At 43.6% G+C, this 12,961-nt stretch overlaps 1 protein-coding gene across 1 annotated transcript in view; it reads right to left on the minus strand.

Annotated features, from left to right (window-relative positions):
- Positions 1 to 12,961, minus strand: part of mapk1 (mitogen-activated protein kinase 1) — a 57,949-nt gene that overhangs the window by 21,027 nt on the left and 23,961 nt on the right. The window contains exon 5 of the mRNA XM_041835948.2: positions 8,206 to 8,320. Within this exon, the coding sequence (XP_041691882.1) occupies positions 8,206 to 8,320 (115 nt within the window). The remainder of the gene's footprint in view (positions 1 to 8,205; positions 8,321 to 12,961) is intronic.

The raw sequence follows: 12,961 nt of genomic DNA on the forward strand, positions 1-12,961 counted from the left end.
CCACCCCCAGGTGGTAAGGGTAGGTAACAACACATCTGCCACACTGATCCTCAACACGGGGGCCCCCTCAGAGGTGCGTGCTCAGTCCCCTCCTGTACTCCCTGTTCACCCATGACTGCATGGCCAAGCACGACTCCAACACCATCATTAAGTTTGCTGATGACACAACGGTGGTAGGCCTGATCACCGACAACGATGAGACAGCCTATAGGGAGGAGGTCAGAGACCTGGCAGTGTGGTGCCAGGATAACAACCTCTCCTTCAATGTGACCAAGACAAAGGAGATGATCATGGACTGGGGCTGTAGTGGAGCGGGTCGAGAGTTTGAAGTTCCTTGGTGTCCACATCACCAACAAACTATCATGGTCCAAACACACCAAGACAGTCGTGAAGAGGGAACGACAACACCTTTTCCCCCTCAGGAGACTGAAAAGATTTGGCATGGATCCCCAGATCCTCAAAAAGTTATACAGCTGCACCGTCGAGAGCATCCTGACCGGTTGCATCACCGAATGGTATGGCAACTGCTCGGCATTCAACCTTAAGGCGCTACAGAGGGTAGTGCGTACAGCCCAGTACATCACTGGGGCCAAGCTTCCATCCAGGACCTCTATACCAGGCGGTGTCAGAGGAAGGCCCAACAAATTGTCAAAGACTCCAGTCACCCAGTCACTGTTCTCTCTGCTACCACACGGCAAGCGGTACCGGAGCACCAAGTCTAGGTCCAAAAGGCTCATTAACAGCCCCCCCCCACTTTACCCCTACCTACATGTACATATTACCTCGACTAACCTGTACCCCTGCACATTGACTCGGTACCGGTACCCCCTGTATATAGCCTCATTATTGTTATATTATTGTTACTTTAGTTTATTTAGTAAATATTTTCTTAACTCTATTTCTTAAACTGCATTGTTGGTTAAGGGCTTGTAAGTAAGCATTTCACGGTAAGGTCTACACCTGTTGTATTCGGCGCATGTGACAAATAACATTAGATTTAGATTTGATTGGGGAGAGATGAGATGGGGGAGAGAGATGGCAGCGATATGGGGGGGAAAGAGGTGGCAGCGATTTGGGGGGGAGGTGGCAGAGACATGGGGGGGAGAGAGGTGGCAGAGACATGGGGGGGAGAGAGGTGGCAGAGATATGGGGTAGAGAGAGGTGGAGATATGGGGGGAGAGAGGTGGCGATATGGGGGGAGAGAGGTGGCGATATGGGGGGAGAGAGGTGGCGATATGGGGGGAGAGAGGTGTAGATATGGATATATGGGAGAGAGGAGAGAGATGGGGAGAGAGAGAGATGGGGAGAGAGCAGAGAGAGGGGAGAGAGATGGGGAGAGAGAGAGAGAGAGAGATGGGGGGAGAGAGAGAGAGATGGGGGAGAGAGAGTTGGGGAGAGAGGAGAGAGAGAGATGGGGAGAGAGCAGAGAGAGAGATGGGGAGAGAGCAGAGAGAGGGGAGAGAGAGAGAGAGAGATGGGGAAGAGAGATGAGGGAGAGAGATATGAGAGATGGGGAAGAAAGGAGAGAGATGGGGAAGAAAGGAGAGAGATGGGGGAGAGGGGAGAGCTGGAGGAGAGGAGAGAGATGGAGGAGAGGGGAGAGATGAGGTGGCAGAGGGGAGAGATGGTGTCCTGAGCATGCAGGCTGTCATGCAAAAAAGCTCACAGCGTGAAAAAACTCTTTACTCTTATGACTGGCTCCGATTGCATGACAGCCTGCACAGGCCCCCATCTCTCTCCTCTCCGATTGTGACGTCAAATGTAAATTTCTGGCGCTTCTGCTTCAATTCGGCTCCCGTTTCTTAGGTGGATAACGTCTGTGCCAGGCCATAATCAACAGCCTGATCAACTCTATGTGAAGGAGATGTGTCGCGCTGCATGAGGCAAATGGTGGTCACCCCAGATACTGACTGGTTTTCTGATCCACGCCCCTACCTTTTTTAAAAAGGTATCTGCGACCAACAGAGTCATATCTGTATTCCCAGTCATGTGAAACCCAAAGATTTGGACCTGATTAACTTATTTCAATTGACTGATTCCCTAATATGAACTGTAAAATCTTAGAAGTTGTTGCGTTTATATTTCTGTTCAGTGTACATAGGTGCGGTGTATGTTTCCCTCTCAGATCACTAGGATGATCATTTCAAGCGGCGGGAAATGTGCTTTTGTGTGGGGATTTTAAATGCTAGAAACATGTTCTAAACATGGAAAGGCCCTGACGGCATCAGGAATGAAATGCTGAAACACAGCACTCCTGAGCTGCAGGATGCCTTATTCAACCTGGTTTTGGAGAGTGGCTGCTTCCCTGATATTTGGAACCAGGGGCTCATAACCCCCATATAATTAGACCCTAATACCAGTAGGAGAACATGTGTCACCAGTAACATGGGGAAACTGTTCTGCTGTATTCTCAATGACCAAATATTTTTTTCCTCACACATAATGCGCTCAACAAAAACAAATTGGCTTTCTACCTAAAAAACACAGAACAGACCACATTCACACACAAAAAAAAAAGCATTGATTTTATATTGTTGATTTTAAGAATGCTTTTGATTCCATGATGGATTAGATTACAAAACCCTCCAAAACAGCGTTGGGGGTTAAGTGTACGACATCATACAATCTATTTACTCTAACATGTAGTATTAAACTGAACAATAAAATACGATTTTTTTGCACAAGGGCGAGGGGTGAGACAAGGGTGCAGTTTAAGTCCAACCCTGTTCAACGTCTACATCAACGAACTAGCAGCGTTGTTGGACCGATCTGCAGTCCCTGGACTCACCCTCAAAAGAGGTCGTCAGATTCCTGCTCTACGCAGATGACCTTGTTTTACAGTCACCAACAGAGGAAGGTCTGGAGGAACAACTTAACATTCTTTGGGAACACAGCATCAACTGGGCAATCAACCTCAATTTACAGGAAACTAAAGTCGTGATTTTCCAGAAAAGGGCCAGAAATCAGAGCTGCAGACACTCCTTCAAATGAGGAAATACCATGGTACAACTACCTGGTCAGTGCCTCTGGTGGATTTGGTGAATGCACTAGAAGAAAAACCTGCAATTACCCAAATACAGGCTCAGCGACCACCAATTGGCTATAGAAAAGGGAGACACAAAAAGACATGGCTTCCCAAAGAGGAGCGTCTGTGGTCACTGCACGACAGGGGAGGTAGAGACAGAGATGCACTTTTTCCTCGATTGTGAGAAATACTCCTAAATAAGATCATATTTTTTCAAAAAAATATCTCAATCAATTCCCTACTTCTGTGCATTTACTAATGACATAAAGCTGGGAATTATTCTGGGTGAGGGAGAAACCTGATAAGTATATTATTGCCATAGCCTGAGGGACATCCCATGTCCATTAATTCCCTGAAGTATTTACATTGTATAGAGTAACCATCCATGTAGATTGTTTATTTATTAGTCACTTTTTTGTTTTTCTAATCTTATTTAATTAAATGTTTTGACTTAAGATTACACAATACAATACTACTACTACTGCTTCTACTGCTGCTACTACTGCTACAACTACTACTACTACTACTACTACTACTACTACTAACTGGATTTCATTACCCTCATCATATGTACTATTATTACTACTACTGAAATGAACTGGATTTCATTACCCTCATTGCATTGTACTGGATTTACTGTACCACTACCCTGCTTTGGCAATATCTACTAATTGTATTTCATGCCAATAAAGCAATCTGAATTTGAATTTGAATTTGACAGAGAGACATTCTCAGAAAATCTAAACCTGATAAAAGGGATTGCCCTTCCCCAATCTCAGACCAAAAACGATTATATTTACCTTTATTTGAACAGGGACTAAAGTCTCTTTTACAAAATGAGCCCTGCACAATACAAAAAACACATACAACAGGCAAGTATAGATAAACAAATATATACACATATTAAGATACAAAACAGTCAATTAAAACAAACAAACATTCTTCATGATAACGACAACAAAGCAAAAATACATGAATAATACTACATCCGCTTTCCTTTTATGTCTTCAGACAAATGATTCAATACTGAGATATAGTCCGATTTAAAGACTAACCCTAAGACATACACTACATTACCAAACGTATGTGGACACCTGCTTGTCGAACATCTCATTCAAAAAATCCTGGGCATTAATATGGAGTTGGTCCCCCCCCCTTTGCTGCTATAACAGCCTCCACTCTTCTGGGAAGGCTTTCCACTAGATGTTGGAAACATTGCTGTGGGGACTTGCTTCCATTCAGCCACAAGAGCATTAGTGAGTCTGCATTCCAATTCATCCCAAAAGTGTTCGATGGGGTTGAGGTCAGGGCTCTGTGCAGGTCAGTCAAGTTCTTCCACACTGATCTCGACAAACCATTTGGGTATGGACCTCGCTTTGTGCACGGGGGCATTGTCATGCTGCAACAGGAAAGGGCCTTCTCCAAACTGTTGCCACAACCATGAAACCATGAAAAACAGCCCCAGATATAGATACTTTTGTACCCGTTTCCTCCAGCATCTTCACAAGGTCCTTTGCTGTTGTTCTGGGATTGATTTGCACTTTTCACACCAAAGTACGTTCATCTCTAGGAGACAGAACGCGTCTCCTTCCTGAGCGGTATGACGACGGCGTGGTCCCATGGTGTTTATACTTGCGTACTATTGTTTGTACAGATGAACGTGGTACCTTCAGGCGTTTGGAAATTGCTCCCAAGGATGAACCAGACTTGTGGAGGTCTAAAATAATTTTTCTGAGGACTTACCTGATTTCTTTTGATTTTCCCATGATGTCAAGCAAAGAGGCACTGAGTTCAAAGGTAGGCCTTGAAATACATCCACAGGTACACCTCCAAATGACTCAGATGATGTCAATTAGCCTATCAGAAGCTTCAAAAGCCATGACATCATTTTCTGGAATTTTCCAAGCTGTTTAAAAGGCACAGTCAACTTAGTGTATGTAAACTTCTGACCCACTGGAATTGTGATACAGTGAATTATAAGTGAAATAATCTGTCTGTAAACAATTGTTGGAAAAATTACTTGTGTCATGCACAAAGTAGACGTCCGACTTGCCAAAACTTTAGTTTGTTAACAAGAAATTTGTGGAGTGGTTGAAAAACTAGTTTTAATGACTCCAACCTAAGTGTATGTAAACTTCCGACTTCAACTGTATGTATGTATGTATGTATGTATGTATGTATGTATGTATACAGTGCTATGAAAAAGTATTTGCCCCCTTTCTAATTTTCTCTACTTTTGCATATTTGTGATACTGAATGTTATCAGACCTTCAACCAAAACCTAATATTAGATAAAGGGAACATAAGTGAACAAATAACACAACAATTACATATTTATTTCATAAACAAAGTTATGCAACACCCAATTCCCCTGTGTGAAAAAGTAATTGCCCCCTTACACTCAATAACTGGTTGTGCCACCTTTAGCTGCAATGACTCCAACCAAATGCTTCCTGTAGTTGTTGATCAGTCTCTCACGTCGTTGTGGAGGAATTTTGGCCCACTCTTCCATGCAGAACTGCTTTAACTCAGTGATGTGTGGGTTTTCAAGCATGAACTGCTCGTTTCAAGTCCTGCCACAACATCTCAATTGGGATGAGGTCTGGACTTTGACTAGGCCATTCCAAAACTTCCAATTTGTTGCTTTTTAGCAATTTTCATGTAGACTTGATTGTGTGTTTTGGATCATTGTCTTGCTGCATGACCCAGCTGCGCTTCAGCTTCAGCTCACAGACGGATGGTCTGACATTCTCCTGTAGAATTCTCTGATACAGAGCAGAATTCATGGTTCCTTCTATTAAGGCAAGTCGTCCAGGTCCTGAGGCAGCAAAGCATCCCCAAACCATCACACCACCACCACCATGCTTGACCTTTGGTATGATGTTCTTACTGTGGAATGCAGAGTTTGGTTTTCGCCAGGCATTACTGCAACCATCTCGTCCAAAAAGTTATACTTTTGAATCATCTGTCCATAGAACGTTCTTCCAAGAGTCTTGATGATCATCCAGGTGCTTTTTGGCAAACTTGAGTCAACTTTTTGGACGAGATGGGTCCCATTTTGCCTGGCGAAAACCAAACACTGCATTCCACAGTAAGAACATCATTTGCAGTAAGTCAGCCAGTCAGATGTGCAGCCGGTCTTATTACCCACTCCTTTTGCCCCGTCTCTTTCAACCAGACAGTTTTTCAATTCCTCATCAATCCATGGAGCCTTAACAGTTCTAACAGTCAGTTTCCTAACAGGTGCATGTTTATCAATAACTGGAAGAAGCAATTTCATAAATTCATCAAGTGCAGCGTCTGAATGCTCCTTATTAATCACATCAGACCAACAAATATTTTTTTAACACCATCCACACGAGTCACAGCTAAATCTTTTGTATGATGTCGACCGCAAGGCACTACAGAGGGTAGTGCGTACGGCCCAGTACATCACTGGGGCCAAGCTTCCTGCCATCCTTGACCTCTATACCAGGCGGTGTCAGAGGAAGGCCCTAAAAATTGTCAAAGACTCCAGCCACCCAAGTCATAGACTGTTCTCCCTGCTACCGCACGGCAAGCGGTACCGGAGTGCCAAGTCTAGGTCCAAAAGACTTCTCAACAGCTTCTAACCCCAAGCCATAAGACTCCTGAACAGCTAATCATGGCTACCCGGACTATTTGCACTGCCCCCCCACCCCATCCTTTTTACGCTGTTACTACTCTGTTAATTATTTATGCATAGTCACTTTAACTCTACCCACATGTACATATTACCTCAACTACCTCAACTAGCCGGTGCCCCGGCACATTGACTCTGCACCGGTACCCCCCTGTATATATAGCCTCCCTACTGTCACTTTATTTTTACTTCTGCTCTTTTTTTTCTCAACACTTTTTTTGTTGTTGTTTTATTTTTACTTTTTTTGTTAAAAATAAATGCACTGTTGGTTAAGGGCTGTCAGTAAGCATTTCACTGTAATGTCTGTACCTGTTGTATTCGGCGCATGTGACCAATACAATTTGATTTGATTTGATTTATACACTATTTTAGGCCCAGTTGTTGGGACTGTCTTTCCTGGATATAGCCAGTATATTGTGATCACTGCATCCAATGGGTACGGATACAGCTTCAGAACAAAGTTCTACAGTATTAGTAAAAATGTGATCGATACATGTGGATGATCTTGTTCCTGTAGTGTTTGTAAACACCCTGGTAGGTTGATTAATAACCTGAACCAGATTACAGGCACTGGTTACAGTAAGAAGCTTCCTCTTGTGAGGACAGCTTGATGAAAACCAGTCAATATTCAGGTCCCCAAGAAAGTAGACCTCTCTGTTTACATCACATACAGTGCCTTGCAAAAGTATTCATCCCCATTGGCGTTTTTCCTATTTTGTTGCATTACAACCTGTAATTTAAACAGATTTTTATTTGGACACAAAATAGTCCAAATTGGTGAAGTGAAATGAAAAATATAACTTGTTTCAATAAATTCTAAAAAATAAATAACGGGAAAGTGGTGCGTGCATATGTATTCACCCTTATGCACACTCAAGTTCAGTTGTCTTATTTCTTGTTTCACAATAAAACATATTTAGCATCTTCAAAGTGGTAGGCATGTTGTGTAAATCAAATGATACAAACCCCCCAAAAATCTATTTTAATCCAGGTTGTAAGGTAACAAAATTGGAAAAATGCCAAGGGGGGTGAATACGTTCGAAAGCCACTGTCCTTCAGACATTGGCTCGAATCTAGGTTGTCCCTTTAGATTTCGAGAAAATTAACAACCAATAAATATTTGTTCACTTCTCAAACCCCAGGCTTGTCTGCTTGGTCTGTTTGGCAACCATTCCCGGAAGTCTCTTGATGTTGCACCTCTGGGTTTAGAAACTCAGTGAAACTGCCATACCAGCAGTGCTGGAGTAAAACACCTGGGGTGGATTCATTCAGTAGGTTCAGACCTAAATATTTTATGTAGGACGGACATGCCTTCCTACATGTGGAGAAAGGATTCATGTCAGGTCTATTTCATGACATTTATATCCGGATGTTCTGTAACAATGTGTTTTCCTGAATGTGTGTGTGTGTGTACCCAGCGTGTGTGTCCCCAGTGTGTGTGTGTGTGTGTGTACCCAGCGTGTGTGTGTGTGTGTGTGTGTGTGTGTGTGTGTGTGTGTGTGTGTGTGTGTGTGTGTACCCAGGATGTGGTTGAGCTGGTCCAGATAGTGCTTCCCAGGGAAGATGGGTCTGTTGGAGAGCATCTCAGCCAGGATGCAGCCCACTGACCAGATATCAATAGACTTGGTGTAACCCTGAGAGAGGAGAGGATCCAGTATTAATACAGCAGATACAGATCCCCTGGCTGTAGGAAGCTCTTAGTTTTCTGAGTGGTGTGGTGTGAGTGGTGTGGTCTGAGTGGTGTGGTCTGAGTGGTGTGGTCTGAGTGGTGTGAGTGGTGTGGTGTGAGTGGTGTGGTGTGAGTGGTGTGGCAGGGTGTGAGTGGTGTGGTGTGAGTGGTGTGGTGTGAGTGGTGTGGCAGGGTGTGTGTTTGTGTGTAAAGTTGTGTCTGTGAGACAAGGAGTGAGACAGCAGGACATCAGTCCATTGCCAGAGGGTAATACATCCTTAGCCTCGGATTTGTTAAGGGCTTCCTGTCTTCCCATGATTCATAGCGCTAAGGAAAAGCAAATAAGCTCAGCATCGATTGGCTGGTCCGCCTGGGCGACCAATCAAAGCAGTACTGTGCGTGACTCAACCTGGTCCGTCCCGGCAGCGAGCTCTTCTCTGGTCTCTAAATGAATCCTGTGACATCATCATGATATCATCATACACCAATATCCCTGAACCAAGTCTGGTGCATCGATGGATTTCACTACAGACTGGTCTAAACTAAACAGACTGGTCGTAACTAAACAGACTGGTCTAAACTAAACAGACTGGTCAAAACTAAACAGACTGGTCGTAACTAAACAGACTGGTCGTAACTAAACATACTGGTCGTAACTAAACATACTGGTCGTAACTAAACATACTGGTCTAAACTAAACAGACTGGTCGTAACTAAACAGACTGGTCTAAACTAAACAGACTGGTCGTAACTAAACAGACTGGTCTAAACTAAACAGACTGGTCGTAACTAAACAGACTGGTCGTAACTAAACAGACTGGTCAGAACTAAACAGACTGGTCAGAACTAAACAGACTGGTCTAAACTAAACAGACTGGTCGTAACTAAACAGACTGGTCGTAACTAAACAGACTGGTCGTAACTAAACAGACTGGTCTAAACTAAACAGACTGGTCAAAACTAAACAGACTGGTCGTAACTAAACAGACTGGTCGTAACTAAACAGACTGGTCAGAACTAAACAGACTGGTCAGAACTAAACAGACTGGTCGTAACTAAACAGACTGGTCGTAACTAAACAGACTGGTCGTAACTAAACAGACTGGTCGTAACTAAACAGACTGGTCTAAACTAAACAGACTGGTCAGAACTAAACAGACTGGTCTAAACTAAACAGACTGGTCGTAACTAAACAGACTGGTCTAAACTAAACAGACTGGTCAAAACTAAACAGACTGGTCAAAACTAAACAGACTGGTCTAAACTAAACAGACTGGTCGTAACTAAACAGACTGGTCGTAACTAAACAGACTGGTCAGAACTAAACAGACTGGTCTAAACTAAACAGACTGGTCTAAACTAAACAGACTGGTCTAAACTAAACAGACTGGTCTAAACTAAACAGACTGGTCTAAACTAAACAGACTGGTCTAAACTAAACAGACTGGTCAGAACTAAACAGACTGGTCGTAACTAAACAGACTGGTCGTAACTAAACAGACTGGTCGTAACTAAACAGACTGGTCTAAACTAAACAGACACAAAACAATCAAACATTTAAAAAAATTATTGGGTCTCAAAACTAGGAAACTAGGACAACTGCTTGTGTTGTATAATTATTATGGGGTGGTGTGTAATGTAGACTAATACAGGGGTGGTGTGTAATGTAGACTAATACAGGGGTGGTGTGTAATGTAGACTAATACAGGGGTGGTGTGTAATGTAGACTAATACAGGGGTGGTGTGTAGTGTAGTGTAGACTAATACAGGGGTGGTGTGTAGTGTAGTGTAGACTAATACAGGGGTGGTGTGTAATGTAGACTAATACAGGGGTGGTGTGTAATGTAGACTAATACAGGGGTGGTGTGTAATGTAGACTAATACAGGGGTGGTGTGTAATGTAGACTAATACAGGGGTGGTGTGTAGTGTAGACTAATACAGGGGAGGTGTGTAGTGTAGTGTAGACTAATACAGGGGTGGTGTGTAGTGTAGTGTAGACTAATACAGGGGTGGTGTGTAATGTAGACTAATACAGGGGTGGTGTGTAATGTAGACTAATACAGGGGTGGTGTGTAGTGTAGTGTAGACTAATACATGGGTGGTGTAGTGTAGACTAATACAGGGGTGGTGTGTAATGTAGACTAATACAGGGGTGGTGTGTAATGTAGACTAATACAGGGGTGGTGTGTAGTGTAGTGTAGACTAATACATGGGTGGTGTAGTGTAGACTAATCCAGGGGTGGTGTGTAATGTAGACTAATACAGGGGTGGTGTGTAATGTAGACTAATACAGGGGTGGTGTGTAATGTAGACTAATCCAGGGGTGGTGTGTAATGTAGACTAATACAGGGGTGGTGTGTAATGTAGACTAATACAGGGGTGGTGTGTAATGTAGACTAATACAGGGGTGGTGTGTAGTGTAGTGTAGACTAATACAGGGGTGGTGTGTAATGTTGACTAATACAGGGGTGGTGTGTAGTGTAATGTAGACTAATACAGGGGTGGTGTGTAGTGTAGACTAATACAGGGGTGGTGTGTAGTGTAGTGTAGACTAATACAGGGGTGGTGTGTAGTGTAGTGTAGACTAATACAGGGGTGGTGTGTAGTGTAGTGTAGACTAATACAGGGGGTGGTGTGTAGTGTAGTGTAGACTAATACAGGGGTGGTGTGTAATGTAGACTAATACAGGGGTGGTGTGTAGTGTAGTGTAGACTAATACAGGGGTGGTGTGTAGTGTAGACTAATACAGGGGTGGTGTGTTATGTAGTGTAGACTAATACAGGGGTGGTGTGTAGTGTAGACTAATACAGGGGTGGTGTGTAATGTAGACTAATACAGGGGTGGTGTGTAGTGTAGACTAATCCAGGGGTGGTGTGTAGTGTAGACTAATCCAGGGGTGGTGTGTAATGTAGTGAAGACTAATACAGGGGTGGTGTGTAGTGTAGACTAATACAGGGGTGGTGTGTAATGTAGACTAATACAGGGGTGGTGTGTAGTGTAGTGTAGACTAATACAGGGGTGGTGTGTAGTGTAGTGTAGACTAATACAGGGGTGGTGTGTAATGTAGACTAATACAGGGGTGGTGTGTAATGTAGACTAATACAGGGGTGGTGTGTAATGTAGACTAATACAGGGGTGGTGTGTAATGTAGACTAATACAGGGGTGGTGTGTAGTGTAGACTAATACAGGGGAGGTGTGTAGTGTAGTGTAGACTAATACAGGGGTGGTGTGTAGTGTAGTGTAGACTAATACAGGGGTGGTGTGTAATGTAGACTAATACAGGGGTGGTGTGTAATGTAGACTAATACAGGGGTGGTGTGTAGTGTAGTGTAGACTAATACATGGGTGGTGTAGTGTAGACTAATACAGGGGTGGTGTGTAATGTAGACTAATACAGGGGTGGTGTGTAATGTAGACTAATACAGGGGTGGTGTGTAGTGTAGTGTAGACTAATATATGGGTGGTGTAGTGTAGACTAATCCAGGGGTGGTGTGTAATGTAGACTAATACAGGGGTGGTGTGTAATGTAGACTAATACAGGGGTGGTGTGTAATGTAGACTAATACAGGGGTGGTGTGTAGTGTAGTGTAGACTAATACAGGGGTGGTGTGTAATGTTGACTAATACAGGGGTGGTGTGTAGTGTAATGTAGACTAATACAGGGGTGGTGTGTAGTGTAGACTAATACAGGGGTGGTGTGTAGTGTAGTGTAGACTAATACAGGGGTGGTGTGTAGTGTAGTGTAGACTAATACAGGGGTGGTGTGTAGTGTAGTGTAGACTAATACAGGGGTGGTGTGTAGTGTAGTGTAGACTAATACAGGGGTGGTGTGTAATGTAGACTAATACAGGGGTGGTGTGTAGTGTAGTGTAGACTAATACAGGGGTGGTGTGTAGTGTAGACTAATACAGGGGTGGTGTGTTATGTAGTGTAGACTAATACAGGGGTGGTGTGTAGTGTAGACTAATACAGGGGTGGTGTGTAATGTAGACTAATACAGGGGTGGTGTGTAGTGTAGACTAATCCAGGGGTGGTGTGTAGTGTAGACTAATCCAGGGGTGGTGTGTAATGTAGTGAAGACTAATACAGGGGTGGTGTGTAGTGTAGACTAATACAGGGGTGGTGTGTAATGTAGTGTAGACTAATACAGGGGTGGTGTGTAGTGTAGACTAATACAGGGGTGGTGTGTAATGTAGACTAATACAGGGGTGGTGTGTAGTGTAGACTAATACAGGGGTGGTGTGTAGTGTAGACTAATACAGGGGTGGTGTGTAATGTAGACTAATACAGGGGTGGTGTGTAGTGTAGACTAATACAGGGGTGGTGTGTAGTGTAGTGTAGACTAATACAGGGGTGGTGTGTAATGTAGACTAATACAGGGGTGGTGTGTAGTGTAGTGTAGACTAATACAGGGGTGGTGTGTAATGTAGACTAATACAGGGGTGGTGTGTAATGTAGTGTAGACTAATACAGGGGTGGTGTGTAGTGTAGACTAATAGAGGGGTGGTGTGTAGTGTAGACTAATACAGGGGTGGTGTGTAGTGTAGACTAATACAGGGGTGGTGTGCAATGTAGACTAATACAGGGGTGGTGTGTAGTGTAGA

The sequence above is a fragment of the Coregonus clupeaformis genome, unplaced genomic scaffold (assembly GCF_020615455.1).
Source record: "Coregonus clupeaformis isolate EN_2021a unplaced genomic scaffold, ASM2061545v1 scaf0002, whole genome shotgun sequence".
Lineage (NCBI taxonomy): Eukaryota > Metazoa > Chordata > Actinopteri > Salmoniformes > Salmonidae > Coregonus > Coregonus clupeaformis.